The following is a 17,536-nucleotide window of genomic DNA, read 5'->3' as shown; positions in this document are numbered from 1 at the left end:
GCCTAAGTCAGCCAAAACACAGGCAACCTAAAGATCCATAAGCATGAGAACAAAGGCTTTTTTTAAGTTATAGAGTTTTAGGGGTGATTTGTATCACCATATTATGGCAATAGCTTAATGATGCATTATCATAACTGGCTCATACCTGAAAATATACTAATGCCTTCTTACTGGTTCAAAGGTATTTTGTTTTAACCACAAGTTGACTTATTTGGACTTCTCTGGTGGCTCAGACAGTAAAGCGTCTGTCTACAATGTGGGAGACCTGGGTTCGATCCCTGGGTCGAGAAGTTCCCTGGAGAAGGAAATGGCAACCCACTCCAGTACTCTTGCCTAGAAAAATCCCATGGATGGAGGAGCCTGGTGTCCATGGGGCCGCAAAGAGTTGGACACGACTGAGCAACTTCACTTTCACTGACTTATTTAAAAAACCAGTAGATTTTTGTTGAGAACCCAATATGAATGCTGTACATTTGTCTATTTAAGAATATATAGCCTCGATTTATGAGAGAAATACAAATCAAAACTACAATTATGTACCACCTCACATGAGTTCAAATGACTCAATAAAAAGGCTACAATAACACAAGCTTGAGAGGATGTGGAAAAAAGGGAACCCTCCTACACAGCTGGTGGGAATGTACATTGGTACAGCCACTATGGAGAACAGTATGGAGGTTCCTTATAAAGCTAAAAATATAATTACCATATGATCCAGAAATCCCACTCCTAGGCATATATCCAGAAAAAAGCTCTAATTCAAAAGATGCACACATCTGAATGCTCACAGAAACACTCTTTACAGTAGCCAAGACATGGAAACAACCTAAATGTCCATCAACAGATGAGTGGATAAAGAAGGTGTGGTCCATATACACAATGGAATACTACTCATCTGTCAAAAGGAATGAAATAATATCATTTGCAGAACATGGCTGGACCTAGAGATTGGCATATCAAGTGAAATAAGTTATACAGAGAAAGACAAATATATGGTATTACTTAAATCTGGAATCTAAAATATGACATAAATAAAATAACCTTACTTACAAAGCAGAAACAGACTCACAGACATAGAAAACAAACTTATGGTTACCAAAGGGGAAAGAGGGTCAGGGGAGGATAAATTAGGAGTTCGGGATTAGGAGATACAAACTACTACATATAAAACAGATAAACAACAAGGTCAGAATGTATAGCGCAGAGAAATATATTCAACATACTCTAGTAAACCATTATGGAAAGGAATATGAAAAATAATACATACATATGCATATATATATAACTTAATTCCTTTGCCGTACATCCGAAATTAGCACAACATTGTAAATCAACTCTACATAATTTGAAAAAAGAACGTATAGATTCTAATTGATAAGGATTTAAGAATCTACCATTATATGGGCTTGGTGGGAGATAAATTCCTGACTACCACTACCACTCCAAAAAATGGAGCCCAAACTGCAGCTATTTATATTTCTTAATCCTAATTAGAACCTAGTTTTATGACTGATGCAACTTATTACAAAAGTTGGCAATTTATGGCCCTCCAGCAAAATTTGACCTACTGCCTGTCTTTATAAATAAAGTTTTATTAGAATAAACCATGCCCATTTGTATATGCATTGTCTAGGGTTTCTTTCACCCTTCACCAGAAGAGTTGAGTAGTTACAACAGAGATCACATGATCTGCACACACTAAAATATTCACTAATTGGACCTTCAGAGGAAAAAAAATAAACAACTTCTTTATCTGGCAATTCTGTAAGAAAATGTAATTCTAAAATTAGTGACACAAAAATAAATAATTTTGATACTTTTGGGAAGTGATAGTTGCAACTGCTATAGAGGGGCAATGGTACCTCTGGTGTACTAGTGGCCCATGGCTCTGACAAGTTTATAATTCAGATTTGTCTTGTAGCTTGATGCTTGGTGTGTTTCTGGGTGCATATATCAGTCTTCCTTGACAATTTCTGCCCATATTTACACCCGGATCCTAGGCCTTTCCATCGATTCCATGAGTTACCTGATATTCTTCTAATTATATAATTCGACCTAAGGTAATCGGAGTCTCTTTCTGTTAGTTGTAACTCAGAATCTTGAATGGTCCATTGACCTTGCTTTATTCCTGACTGGGAGTAAGATGTTCCTTTGCTACTCCCCAGGGATCTTGTTCTCGCCCTCCAGCATTGCTTGTATCTATCAACCTGTAATTTATTGGCTGTTTGTCCATTTTCTCTCTAGCACTGGGAGGTTCTTCAAATCAGGGACTGAATTTAAATCAGCTCTCTATGGTCCTCAGGAAAATGTGAAAGCATATAAGAAAGAATTAACAGGCATGAAGACTATCAGAGCCAGGAGACCATTATTTATAACATCAAAATTGCCGAGCTTGACTGAGTCATTATGTAGAAGCAACACACTAAATACTCGACATACACTGTATCATTTAATCCTCATAACAACTCTATGATTTAGTAAATATTTTTGTCCCATTTTATAGATAGGGGAATTGTGGAGCATAAAGGTTAGGGAACTTGCTCAAGGACATAGAGCCAGTCAGCAACAAAGCCAGGATATTAAAGCAAGTTGAACTCTAGGGTCTGTACTCACACACAATAACTTAAAACAGTTTTACCCAAGACTAGACTACAGTCACATGAAATTTAGCAGCTCCTGACCAATTCCTAGGGAAGTCTAATTAGAGTAAAATGAGGATACTTTTCCAGCATCTGGATAAGTAAGGAGTGGGTCTACTGGGGTTAGTGACACTCCATCACTTGCCAGATGTAGGAAAGAGCCCACCCAGATCTGTGGTGAGAATTCAGCTTACTCTCTCTATAGAATGGCGTTTGAGGATCTGCTTCTTTTCAAGTTTATGGTTGAAGGTGAACTGAAAGGTAAAGAGCTGCATGACTGTCAGAAGGAAATACCTAGCTCAGTGACAAAAGATGACTGACAGTGGGGTGGGGGGATAGTCTCAGAAAGCAGAAAGTCTCACCTCAGTCTTCCTGTAAGACTGGTCAGTGTCTATAGAAGCACATAGCCACTGCCTACCCAAGAACCCTGAAAGTTCTTAGAGGATAGTGTTGGTGGCCTGGATAGCTGGAAGAAAACCCTGAGAGAAGACAATAGAGACACACACATTCCCAATGTGGAATGAGCACCCCAAAAGAGAGTGACGAAACTGACCTCATTGAACAACTTGCAGAAGTTCATTTTGACTTAGTATGGGATACTGAGAGGTATACCATGATGGAATGAGAAATTTGTCTTTTGCTGTATATACGCAGGACTGCTGAGTTTCTTTCCCTTTATCAAGAATGGCTATGGATACCCTGGAACCAGCTGTTTTCCAGTAAGTTGAGATAAAACTATTAGACAGTCCAGGGGAAAATATTCTCAGGCTTCCTGGTGGGGGATTCAGTTTAGATACACTGAACATCCACTTCATGCTCAGTACTGTCTTAGTCCTGAACATATCACATAAAATAAAGCATATCTCTGTCTTTCAGGAGCTTGTGCAGGAGACATAAAAATAAAAAAAGATATTGCTCTATAGTAAATTCTAGGAAAGGTGACTTTGGAGCAGGGGAATCCCAGGTGGTACTGGTGGTAAAGAACCTGCCTGTCAATGCAGGAGATGTAAGAGACATGGGTTCGATTCCTGGGTTGGGAAGATCCCCTGGAGGAGGGCATGGCAACCCACTCCAGTATTCCTGCCTGGGAAATCCCATGGACAGACGCATCTGGCAGGCTTTAGTCCATGGGGTTGTAAAGAGCTGGACACAACTGAAGTGATTTAGCACGCACCAACTCTATATGTAGCCGCTAAGTCTGGCAACATTTGCAAATATATAAATTGTATGCTGATATTATGTTACATTGATGTTAAAATGGTATCTAAGTTTCTAAGATCAACTAATATTTTCAGGATTTTAAGAAGGAAATAACATTTGACATGAGGCTTGAAGACAGGTAGGGCAGAGGGGGCAGAAGACATTTGAAAATCTTTAAATCAAGTTAATATTGCTAGAGCAGAATTCATAGGAGTTGTAGGCAGGCAGGAATTGATACACAGTGAGGTTGACATGAGCAGGGATCATGTGAAAGCCTTTTGTTCCAAATTAATGAATCTAGACTTTATTCTAACAGGAATGAGGTGAGAGCACTTAAGTTCTCACACTTCAGAAAAACAATTCTGGATGAAAGATGATTGGGAGCAAAGAAGGCATGATCATTGGAAACACTGAGATTTATGCTAGAAGTATTGATTTAGGAGTCTAATGTAGTAAATTAAGAACAAAAAACGAAGTAAAGACATCAAGAAATGGACAGATATGAGAGATACTAAAGAGGTTCCTTGTAATTATTAAAAATGATTTTATTTCCCCCAATAATAATGAAGAATACTGTCTTGAAACAACTCTTTGAAAGAAACTGCTTTAAGCCATTACAATTTTATTATGTTTCACCTAAAATTGGAAGAGGAAACAGCACCTTCTTGTGGTCTGAGGCTAAGAAATATATGTGAATTTTAAAAATTTGGTCAACAATTAGATATTGTAATTAAGAAAGCATGAAAAATTAATAATTTTAAATCAAATTCCTTGAGACAAAATAGTATGGAGACATAAAATGTAAAAGATCACCTTCAAAACAGAAACAACACATGAAAGTCAACTTTGTGTTGCTAGCTTATATTTCCAATATATTAATGTAAGTATATCAAACTATTATAAATCTATAGGATACAGAGTTGACCAAAAGTATATAAATTATACTGCACAATTATTTAAACCATCTCAACTCAATGACTAAATTGGTTTTGACATGACCTGAAATTTTTGAGGATATTATAGTGTTCCAACATGATGCTAACTTTGGTTCTGAAAAATTTGTTGAATTCAGCTCATTAGTTTCAACTATATCACCATTTGTTCTGATTCCACTTACCTTTTTCCAGTGATAGTGATACATCTCCCTCTCTTCTTCCCTATCTCTTTTTTCATGAAGAGCATGGACATGAACTCTAGAATTCCTGGGAGATAGGTATAATCATTTCCTTTTAGTAAAAGGAAACTGGTACCTACCCTTGTCGGTCCTTGTACATTTTGTTCACTCTTTCCCATTGGAAGTCGAGCCTGGAGAGAGCTTCCTGTAACCTTGCCTTTTCTGGGGGTGTGGTGCTTTGCAATGCTGCCGCCTTCTTATTGTGAATAACATCAATCCGACCTGAGATTTGTTGCAGGTTGTCTTTTATATTCTGCAATATTGAAATTGTAAAGCAAGTCAGAAATGATTCAGTTGTCTATGGAAAGAGAAGAAAGGAAATGTACCAACACCCAGAGTAACTAACAGTCTTACATTTTTCATTTTCTGACTTTTAAAAGTCATTAGCCTTGAAGCCCACTGATTTCAATGTGCCCAATTTGAATGGGTAATTCAGTCTTCATCTTGATACTGGCAATCACTCCCTCTTTCTTAAAACTCTATCTTTGGCTTCTGTAACCTGAATTCTTCTGTTTTTTCTTCCACCTTCTTGTCTACAGCTTCTCAGTTTCCTTTACAGAATCTTTCTCCTCTTACTAATCTCTTAATATTGGAGTGCTCTAGCATAGATCTTTCCTGATCTATATATATTACCTCCTATTTGGTCACATGACTTTAAATAATCTCTATATTGCAATGCTCAAAATTCTCCAAGCTAGGCCTCAAATAGTACGTGAACCAAGAACTCTCAGATGTTCAAGATGGATTTAGAACAGTCAGAGGAACCAGAGATCAAACTGCCAACATCCATTGGATCATAGAAAAATCAAGAGGATTCCAGAAAAACATCTACTTCTGCTTCATTGACTACACTAAAGCCTTTGACTGCGTGGATCCCGACAAACTGTGGAAAATTCTTAAAGAGACTGGAATATCAGACCACTTTATCTGACTCCTAAAAACCTGTATGCAGGTCAAAAAGGCAATAGTTAGAACCAGACATGGAACAACAGATTAGTTCCAAATTAGGAAAGGGGTATTTCAAGGCTGTATAGTGTCACCCTGTTATTTAAGTTATATGCAGAATACATCATGCAAGATGCTGGGCTGGATGAAGCACCAGCTGGAATCAAGATGGCCAGGAGAAATATCAATAACCTCAGATATGCAGATAAAACCACCCTTATGGCAGAAAGCGAAGAGGAACTAAAGAGCCTCTTGATGCTGGCTTAAAAGTCAGCATTTGAAAAAGTAACACTATGGCATCCGGTCTCATCAGTTCAGTTCAGGTTAGTTCAGTTGCTCAGTCGTGTCTGACTGTCTGTGACCCCATGAACCGCAGCATGCCAGGCCTCCCTGTCCATCAACAAATCCCAGAGTCCACCCAAACCCATGTCCATCGAGTCAGTGATGCCATCCAACCATCTCATCCTCTGTCTTCCCCTTCTCCTCCTGCCCTCAATCTTTCCCAGCATCAAGGTCTTTTCCAATGAGTCAGCTCTTCACATCAGGTGGCCAAAGTATTGGAGTTTCAGCTTCAGCATCAGTCCCTCCAATGAACACCCAGGACTGATCTCCTTTAGGATGGACTGGTTGGATCTCCTTGCAGTTCAAGGGACTCTCAAGAGTCTTTTCCAACACCACAGTTCAAAAGCATCAATTCTTCACCGCTCAGCTTTCTTTATGGTCCAACTCTCACATCCATACATGACTACTGGAAAAACCATAGCCTTGACTAGATGGACCTTTGTTGGCAAAGTAATGTCTCTGCTTTTTAATATGCTGTCTAGGTTGGTCATAATTTTCCTTTGGTCCCATCACTTCATGGCAAATAGATGGGGAAACAATGGAAACAGTGACAAACTTTATTTTCTTGGACTTCAAAATCACTACAGACGGTGACTGCATCCATGAAATTAAGGGGTGGGATGGGGAAGAAGATGGGAGGGAGGTTCAAAAGGGAGGTGATATATGTATACCTGATTCTTGTTGAGGTTTGATAGAAAACAACTAAATTCTGTAAAGCAATTATCCTTCAATAAAAAAAAATTAATTAAATTTTAAAAAGACCCCTGCTGCTTTGAAGGAAAGCTATGGCAAACCTAGACAGCATACTAAAAAGCAGACACATTACTTTGCCGAAAAAGGTCTGTATAGTCAAAGCTATGGTTTTTCCAGTAGTTATGTATGGATGTGAGAGTTGGAGTATAAATAAGGCTGAGCACTGAAGAATTGATATTTTTGAACTGTGGTGTTGGAGAAGACTCTTGAGAGTCCCTTGGACTACAAGGACATCAAACCAGTCAGTCCTAAATGAAATCAACCCTGAATCTTCATTGGAAGGACTGATGCTGAAGCTGAACCTCCAATCCTTGGGCCACCTGATGTGAAGAACTGACTCATTAGAAATGACCCTGATCCTTGGAAAGATTGAATGCAGGAGGAGAAGGGGACAATAGAGGATGAAATGGTTGGATGGCATCCCCGACGCAATGGACAGGAGTTTGAACAAGCTCTGGGAGATGGTGATGGACAGGGAAACCTGGCATGCTGCAGTCCATGGGGTTGCAAAGAGTTGGACGTGACTGAGTGACTGAACAGTAAATATGACAATGACTTTCCAACTTATATCTCCAGCCATGACCTCAACTCTGAAATCCATACTCATACTTCCAACAACTTTCTTGACACTTGGATGTCTCAGGAGCATCTCAAACTTTACATAGCCCCAACCACATTCTGAACAGCATCCCCTTATCCTTTTCTTCCCATTATTTTCCTCATTTCAGTAAATGACATATCAATTAACAGTTATTCAGGTTGACAACCTTGGAATCCTCCTTGATCCTTCTTTTTTAACCTCTATATTCATATTACTGGATGATCCTATAGACTCTACTTCCAAGAACATGTCCAGAATTTGACCTCTTCTCGTCATCTCCCTTGTTTTAACTGATATAAGCTACCCTTGTCTCTCACCTGGATTATTTCAATTCCTACCTAAATGACCCTCCTGCTTGTTACCTTGACCCTCTCCCATCAATCCTCCACACAACAGCCACAGAAATTTGTAAGAAACACAAATCAAATCATATTACTTCACTTCTCAAATGCTCCTTATCAAATTTAGTGTTTGCCCACGAGGCACAACTTGTGGGACGTTGGTTCCCTGAAAAGGGATTAAACTTGGGCCCCAGCAGTGCAAGTACCGAGTCCTAGGCACTGGACCAGGGAAGACCCAAACCCAGAATCTTCATCAGGGCCTACAAAGTTCTGCACAACTTGGTTGTATGCTGCCTGCCATTCCAATCTTACTTTTTCCTTAGTCTCCTCCAAAAAGTGAAAGTTGCTCAGACTCTTTGTGACAGCATGAACTATACAGTCCATGGAATTCTCCAGGCCAGAATACTGGAGTGGGTAGTCTTTCCCTTCTCCAGGGGATCTTCCCAACCCAGGGATCAAACCCAGGTCTCACGCATTGCAGGCGGATTCTTTACCAGCTGAGCCACCAGGGAAGCCCTCCTCCAAGTGCACACCATTTCAGCCTCATTTGCCTCTTTGCGTTCCTCGAACATGCTGAATGTACTCTCGCTTTGAGGTTTCTGCATTTGCTGTTCTTTCTGCCAAAAATAATTCTTCCCTCCAAGAAACTTAAATGACTGCTTTCCTTACTTCTTTCTCATATCAGAAGAGCCTTCTCTACCTTTCCATTTTAAGTAGCAGCCCTGAGTGCTCTCTTTTCCTTGTTTGTTCATTTTCCTTCATGGCCTTTATGACTAATATGAGATTGCCTATCTACTAGTTTCTCTGTATCACTAGACTAGACCCTATGAGTGCAGGGTTTCCAGAGCTCAGACACATGCCTGGTACACTGTATGTACCCAGTGCATTTGTGTTGAATAAGTTAAAGTATCACAAAAATCAACTCCATAATTTTTTAAACATAGATTGTATTTAAGGGGGAAAAAACACAGTGTCATTATATAATAATTAAAATATATATATAACAGTGTTCAAAAAATGCCAAAATCTTCCATATTTGTCTAGACTTGCAAGTATGAATTTGGTTATTTTGCTTACCTGAATTGTCAAAGACAAGTCAATTGAGTAAACATTTACTGAGTTCTTCTATGTATAAGGATCAATACTTGTTTTGAGTAAGTTTTGAATTGGTCTTATTGAGGTGGTAAGGGAGGGTGTGGTTTGGAAAACTGAAGGAAACAGTTATAGTGTAGAAATCCCAGCTAAATGTTCAGAAATTATTTGATGAGTGATCTAAATGGTACCAAATTTTTTTTCAAAGTTCAGAAAAGGAATGAATCATATATGTGGTCACAAGCCACGGAAAGGGCTCATAAAGGAAGTAGGATTTGGGGTAGATATTCATAGCTGAGTAGCTAAAGTGGGAAGGATGTCATACTTAGCAGCTAATACACATGCAAAGACAGGAAACATGAGCAGTCATATCTGACTTTTCAGAAACGTATAGGATCAGGGAAGATGGGTCCGGAAATAGCAGCTGGAGATGATTAACAATGTGTTTTAAAAATACTGCATGTAATTCAGTAGACAGTGGGGAACCGTCTCATACATACACAGACACATACATGAATTTCAAATACATACAAAAGCAGAAAAGAAAAAAAAAAAAGAAAATAGTACAAATAGCCCCCATGAATCTATCATCCACTGCCAACACTTATAAAACCATAGACAACACTGTTTCACTGTATATGTCCACTCATTCACGTCCTCAACTGTATTATTTTGAACAAATTGATATAATAGTTTATACCCCTATCCAAAAAGTCTTCAGCATGTTTCCGATATACATGAATTCTTTTCAAGGAAAGCACACACAGCACTGTATTCTACATCTCAAAACTTCAAATATTATTAATGTAATAAAAAATCTAGTTGGCCTTCATATTTGAGTTGAATTGAGAAAGTGGTTTAGGAAGGAAACTTGGCAGAAGTCAGTGACTGTGTATTGAGTAAAGAGGAAGAACGACTCTAGCTCCCAGGTTTCTGTCCTGAGCATCTGAATGAATACTGGTATCTGAGTAAAAGGACTGCAGATGGATGAACAGGTTCTGTGTGTACATGCTTGTGTGTGCACGTGTGTGTTTGTGTGTGTGTATGATGACAATGAAAAGCCTTTGGGTCATCAGACTATAGGTATTCAATAGGCAGCTGGCATCAGATTTTGAGAAGGGGAAATGAGATGACAAATACAGTTGGGTCATATATCTTCTCCCATCTCCACATGTTCTAGGCTTTCTGAGCAAAGAACACTGGTATCTGGGTTAAAGGACCATTGAACAGCAAATATACCTTGGAGCTGAGATTAGTGTATTATTCCAGGGAAACCCAGAAGCTGCCTTAGATTCCTTTGCCAACATTCCAACTTACCTTCTGAGGATAACAGACAGAGACCTGCCCCCCTCTCTGGAGAGGAGAGCAAAGGTCTCTCTCTGTTTCTCTATCTTCATCCCCTCTCTCCCTTCTGACACCCAAGTCCCTCCATGCCTCTCTTTCTGTCTTTATCAGATATGCCGACTCCCTTATATAAGCTCTGATGTTTCTGATACTGAGTTTTGTCTCTTGTACTGTAACCCATAGATGCACAGGTAAACATCTGGCCCTCACCTCACGTCTCATGGGGATTTGGGGCATGAGGATGAGTGCTAAGATGCTCTTGAGTAATCACTTGTGTGTTCTCTGATCCAGAGATCATATGCTTTCTGTCAGGATAAATAAATAAAGTAGACCCTTGAATAACATGAGGGTTAATCCATGTATAATTTATAGTTGGCCCTCAATATCCATGGTTGCTCGGCATCTGTGGATTTGTCCAGTGACAGATTGTATAGTTCTGTAGTAGTCTTGCCTAGAAAATCCATGGATGGAAGAGTCTGGTAGGCTGTAGTCCATGGGGTCGCTAAGAGTCGGACACGACTGAGTGACTTCACTTTCACTTTTTATTTTCATGCATTGGAGAAGGAAATGGCAACCCACTCCAGTGTTCTTGCCTGGAGAATCCCAGGGATGGTGGAGCCTGGTGGGCTGCCGTCTCTGGGGTTGCACAGAGTCAGACATGACTGAAGCGACTTAGCAGCAGCAGCAGTAGTCAAAGCGAAAGTGTTGGCTGCTCAGTTGTGTCTGACTCTTTGCGACTGCAAGAACTGTAGCCCGCCAGACTCCTCTGTCCCTGGAATTTTTCAGGCAAGAATACTGGAGTGGGCAGTCATCAGGGGATCTTCCTGACCCAGGGATGAAACCTGGGTCTCCTGCATTGCAGGCAGATTTGTCTACTGTCTGAGCCACCAGGGAAGCTCAGCTCTATAGAATTTTCTATGGAAAACATAAAAAGGCTATTTTCTGTGTTGGCATGCCTTCCTTTCCCTCATATGGTAATCCTTGGTCTCTCAGATAAATATCCTGAACACAGAGTTAAATTGACCTGCTTAACAACAACAACAACAAAACCCAGGCTGTTCAAGAGTCAACTGTATAAACATAAAAACTGACCAAGTATCAGTAAAATAAATATGTTGGCCAACTCTCAGGCAAAATCTGGGAGGATCTCAGCCATGTCTGAAATGGAGACGAGGCTAGACAGGGAATGCCTGTTGCTGAGCCTGCACCTTCCCAGTCAGACTGGTGGAGTTTGCTTCAGAGTCTGCCTTCACGACTGCGGTGCATGAGGACTTGCCTTGGGGGAAGATGAATCTACAGAAGCTGGTGAGGATATAGATAATGTCATTTGTAAGGGGAAAGTCAGTGCTTACCTTGACACCCTAAGGAAAACAGTTGTGTTGTCAGTTCTGCTAGTCCTCTAGACATGATGGTTATGGGTGGTGTGAATGAATTTCAGAGACAGCGGGGGTGGGGAAGAGGGCGAGACTATTTATACAGTTCCCCGGTGTTGTCTTCAAGTCCATGAATACCTTGTGATTAGAAGGTTTCAAGTTTTTTGTTGTTGTTGTTAAGCAAGTTAATTTAATTCTGTGGTCAGGATATTTATCTGGGAGACCAAGGATTACCATATGAGGGAAAGGAAGGCATGCCAACACAGAAAATAGTCTGTGACATTACTCTTCTGGAGAAAATGCAGGATATAACTGTTCTGCCTGTGTTACATACAGAATGGCTAGTCAGTGGAATAGAGTAGGTATTGTTTAATGGTAGGAGAGATGGCAAAACTGCTCAGAAATGTTTGTTAGAGTAAAAGTGTGAAATTTTGCCTAAGGATGAACCTTTGTGGAAAGCAGACGTAAAGGGTGGAGATGAATATGTCCAAAGAGCAGATCTCATCAGACCTTGGAGAAGAACCAGAAGAGTAATGTATATATTTTCAAATCAAAGGAAGAATGAACATCAGGAGAGATGGAGGGAGCTGCCAACAAGTCAAATGCATCTAGAAACAGGAGTAAAAGGTCAACCGTGGGTATGTGTGAGGTGATTGGTGATCTTATCAAGAGCAATCTCAGCATCTTGAAAGTGTGGAAATGTAACTCTGGACAGAGAAGACTGTGTTCCAATGTCACCCTCTTTCACTACAAATTGAAAATAACCTAGTATGATGCTACAGTTTGTTTTATTTCACATAAGACACTTCTTTATGGAGGAAAAGTTTAATAAAATGAAGACAGATACTATAACAAAAATGTTTAAAAGACAGGATGGATCTTGGATATGTTATCAATGCCTTAGAGGTCACTGCACTCAAGAAAGCCTCTTACATTCTTTCTTTCTTTTATTCACCTGGTAAAATTTCACTCTGAGCCTAGAGTCTTGGGTGGAATATTTAGGGCTACCCAACTAGGAACTAAAAAGCCTCTTGATGAAAGTGAAAGAGGAGAGTGAAAAAGTTGGCTTAAAGCTCAACATTCAGAAAACGAAGATCATGGCATCCGGTCCCATCACTTCATGGGAAATAGATGGGGAAAAACTGGAAACAGTGTCAGACTTTATTTTTGGGGGCTCAAAAATCACTGCAGATGGTGATTGCAGCCATGAAATCAAAAGACACTTACTCCTTGGAAGGAAAGTTATGACCAACCTAGATAGCATATTGAAAAGCAGAGACATTACTTTGCCAACAAAGGTCCGTCTAGTCAAGGCTATGGTTTTTCCTGTGGTCATGTATGGATGTGAGAGTTGGACTGTGAAGAAGGCTGAGCACCAAAGAATTGATGCTTTTGAGCTATAGTGTTGGAGAAGACTCTTGAGAGTCCCTTGGACTGCAAGGAGATCCAACCAGTCCATTCTGAAGGAGATCAGCCTTGGGATTTCTTTGGAAGGAATGATGCTAAAGCTGAAACTCCAGTACTTTGGGTACCTCATGCAAAGAGTTGACTCATTGGAAAAGACTCTGATGCTGGGAGGGATTGGGGGCAGGAGGAGAAGGGGACGACAGAGGATGAGATGGCTGGATGGCATCACTGACTCGATGGACGTGAGTCTGAGTGAACTCCGGGAATTGGTGATGGACAGGGAGGCCTGGCGTGCTGTGATTCATGGGCTCGCAAAGAGTCGGACATGACTGAGCGACTGAAATGAACTGAACTGAACTCGCTGGATTGGGGCTTCCCAGATGGTACAACGGAGAAGGCAATGGCACCCCACTCCAGTACTCTTGCCTGGAAAATCCCATGGACAGAGGAGCCTAGTAGGCTGCAGTCCATGGGGTCACTGAGTCGGACACGACTGAGCGACTTCACTTCCACTTTTCCCTTTCAGGCATGGGAGAAGGAAATGGCAACCCACTCCAGTGTTCTTGCCTGGAGAATCCCAGGGACAGGGGAGCCTCGTGGGCTGCTGTCTCTGGGGTCTCACAGAGTCGGACACGACTGAAGCGACTTAGCAGCAGCAGCAGATGGTACAATAGGAAAGAATCCACCTGCCAATACAGGAGATTCAAGAGATATGGGTTCAATCCCTGGGTCAGGAAGATTCCCTGGAAGAGGACATGGCAACCCACTCCAGTATTCCTTCCTGGAGAATCCCATAGACAGAGGAGCCTGGCAGGCTATGGTCCATGAGGTCTCAAACAGTATACATGACTGAGCACGCATGCACACACTAGCTAGATTAGGTCACGTGCCAGGAACATGCACCAACATGACTTTCTCTGCTGCTTCTGTTAACTCTACTGACCAAATGACCTTCCCCAATGCTTGCACTGGCTAGACTCTTGCTGATGTGAGTCACAGACTCCAGGTTCGCGTGGCTGCCAGCCCAAGGGCAAAAATCCAGAACTCTGATATGTTCTCCACTTGACACCAAGCATTCAGCTCACTGATAGGCTGAGTACTGAAATTCACACTGGGGCAACCAGCTCCATTTGTCTGCATGTTGGGATCCCAGACACTTACAATGAATAGCTGTCATTTCCTATGGGGGTAAAATCGAAGAGAAGGGTGGGAGTATCTTCCCTACTGGTCTAAAAGAATTTCTTTTATGGTTTCAATGTGGGGTGTGTGAGAGAGAATATATATTCTCTCTCAGATGATTTGACCTTGCAAAGCTTCCTGATTTTTAATCCAAATCTCTGGAGAGTTTCCAATTCTCTGGGAAGTGGTAGAATTGCTCAGAATCGAGTTGTGAACAATTTTAGCAATGCAGGGCAGCACATTGCCAAAGCAGGAAAACTTTCTATCTTAAATGAGAGAAGCAAAAAGCAAAAACTGGGGCAGAAGATGTCATACTCCCTGGATATCTAGATAATAGCTCCTTGGTGCATTCTTGCAGAATGCTGTCAAAATTGGCTGGAGTCCAGGAAATCCTTTTTGAAGTCCCTACACATACTCTTGTCCAAGAGGCACTGCATACAGAAAAAAAAAAAAAAATGGTATATGCACCAAAGAAAATTCTGTAGCAGTTTCCACAGTTTAAAGTCAGAGATGAGATCTTTTATAGCTTTTTACTATTTTGGTTTGTCTAGAAATAAGTGATCTTTATAGTTTCTGACCCTCTAAAAAGGAAATCATAGTCTCTGTAGTTGCTATGGAGATGGAAAAATCCCTAGGATCACTATAGAGTATATTATTTCCATTTCTCTCTCTCCCAGAATAGTTGCTTATCTTACCTGAAATATGATGGCAAAATGAGGAAGTACCCACTTACTAGTTAACTTTTTTCTTGATGTTGACATGCCCCTATGAAATGACCTCCCTGCTCCCAATTTCAATTCGATGAGACGTTTATTTGTTAGACACACTTCCTGGAAATGGAAATTTCAATGTCTGGAAGGCTTGAGTCTATATAATTTAAGTCCTCAATATTTCAAAATAGCATCCTTGCCACTGTGGTTCCTAGAATCAAGTAAGTTAAATGAGATCCTTATTTATACACTTTTGATAGAGAAAATTTGGATTGGCAAGTAACTTTCACAATTGAAAGTAAAAGCCTGAATATGTAAAATGAGGAAAAACAAGATAGTAAACTACACTGCTGTAATTCACATTTCTAGGTGAACAGCATGTTGTTTAAATAAGAGCTCATTGGTAACACAGCCAGCATAATATAGGCCTCAGTTTGAGATAAAATAATATTTAGAAATGTGGGTCTCACTTTAAGAAAAGAATCCATTTGGAATCTATAAGTGTCTTTAATGAGCTAAAAAAGAGAAACTAGAGACTACAGACAACTGATCTAGGAAACCAAACAAGGCACCTATTTGCCAACTAATCAGGCTGAGATAAAGGCCTCAAGTAACTCCTAATTTAATGAGGCTCTGTTCTCTATCATAATGGGCACATTTCTGATTTTTGGTTTTTCTTCCATTTAGTATAAAGTGACAACTACTTCCTTGCTGTCAGAATGTTTCATTACAAAGCATGCCTTTTCCCACGTAAATGTTAAATCTATTTATATCAATGTCAAACAAGATACTGAAGAAACTGGACAGGGCTAGAGTAGGAGACACTGAGAGCTGATAAACTGAACATATTAGTAATCATTTCTGATGACAATAAACTTAAACAAGAACTTAGTGAATTTTTAATGTGTCCTCTTACAGCAAGTTATTTGTTTCATATTTACTCTGAAAAGTGCCTGTATGATTTCTATTTCTAAAAGTGCCACTTGAAATTCGTATTGCTGTCATGACTTCCATGTAGTCATAAAAATAAATGGCCATTTCACACATAAACAACAGAGAATTCAAATTCAGTTCAGCACTTGCACAAGCTTTGGCACACAATCAAAAACTGAGAATGTCTCACACATGTAGGTATGCTTAGTCCTGTTTTACACCAAGAAGTCAGCTCAAACACAGCTTTGTGAGTTTAAAACTCTGAGGAAAGGTTTTAAATAATTGTTCGATCGTAGGATGTGTATACAAACAATCTGAAATTTTGCCTTCTATTTTAAGGTTTGTAATAAAATATTTATAAATTATTTATAAAATATTTACTTCAAGTTTTGTCAGTGTTCCTTTAGTAAGACTGTTTCCATAAGAAAAAAGAAAAGCTACCCAAAAATTGAAACCATACAGTCTCAGATATATAACACAATAAGTAAAATAAAAGATAATATGAAATTGATTGTTGAGTGTATTTTCCCTGAAAAGTGACTTACATATTTCAATTATATTCTGGCTTGAAGTATATTGAACTTAATTTATAAATTATAAAATTGCTTTCTAGTGATTCTTCATCTTTTATGTCTCAGAATGACTTAATGTGAGCAGATGGCTATAAAACACCTGTGATTCACATTTTTTTTTAAACTCTATTTACTTCCTGAGGAAATTTTCTATTTGGTTCACTAATAGCTTCTTGATCGCATCTTTTTCCTGCCTCTGCAGCATTCAGCACTGTCAAATATGGCCTTCACCACACAGCCCTGGCCTCTGTAGTCTTACCAAGTTCTGCTAGGCCTCAGGTTTCTCTCCATTTCTCTGAGAGCTGCAGGTCTGTCTTCATTCATTAATTCAACAAATATCTGTTGAAAATCTGCCATGTGCCTGATACAGTCTATATACTGGGAATACAACAGTGAACCAGAAAGTCAAAGTCCTCCTTTTTCTGTTAGCCCATAAGCACTTTGCTGTAGCTTTCAGCAGAGTCAGTCATTCGATGGTTGAGTCCCTACATGTGCCAATGCCCCACTATTGGGCACTATGAGCAGCGATTCTATGACACCATCTTGACATCTTGCCTATCCTGTTTTCCATCTCTACCAATAAGATCCATTTGTGTCCAGATGATATTTAGACCATGGGAATGGCTGAGACTATCTACAGAGGTGGGGTTATAGAAAAGACAGTTGGAAAGGGGATATCAGAAAAACCCATATTTTGTGAGCAAGTGTGGAAGAGTGATTCCTAAATTTTTATCTCTAACTGCAAAGACCTCTTGAACTTAACTTATTCTATATATTCAAGAGATATTCAATATATTTCTTGATGTCCACATGGAAGTCTAATAAACATCTTAAACTTAACACATCAAAACCAAACTTATACTCAACCGTGTATCCTTCCTTGTTTGTCTTACAATTTTCCACATGTTATAGTTAATGGCAACTCCACTGT

At 39.8% G+C, this 17,536-nt stretch overlaps 1 protein-coding gene across 9 annotated transcripts in view; it reads right to left on the bottom strand.

Moving 5' to 3' along the window:
• DMD (dystrophin) overlaps positions 1-17,536 on the bottom strand; it is a 2,362,639-nt gene that overhangs the window by 1,259,790 nt on the left and 1,085,313 nt on the right. For all 9 annotated transcript variants that reach the window (XM_070783459.1, XM_070783466.1, XM_070783462.1 and 6 more), the window contains one exon: positions 5,094-5,266. In XM_070783459.1, coding sequence (XP_070639560.1) covers positions 5,094-5,266 — 173 coding nt within the window. The remainder of the gene's footprint in view (positions 1-5,093; positions 5,267-17,536) is intronic.

The sequence above is a fragment of the Bos indicus genome, chromosome X, assembly GCF_029378745.1.
Source record: "Bos indicus isolate NIAB-ARS_2022 breed Sahiwal x Tharparkar chromosome X, NIAB-ARS_B.indTharparkar_mat_pri_1.0, whole genome shotgun sequence".
NCBI lineage: Eukaryota > Metazoa > Chordata > Mammalia > Artiodactyla > Bovidae > Bos > Bos indicus.
The sequence above is the reverse complement of the archived record's forward strand: the minus strand, read 5'-3'. Positions and strand labels throughout refer to the sequence as shown.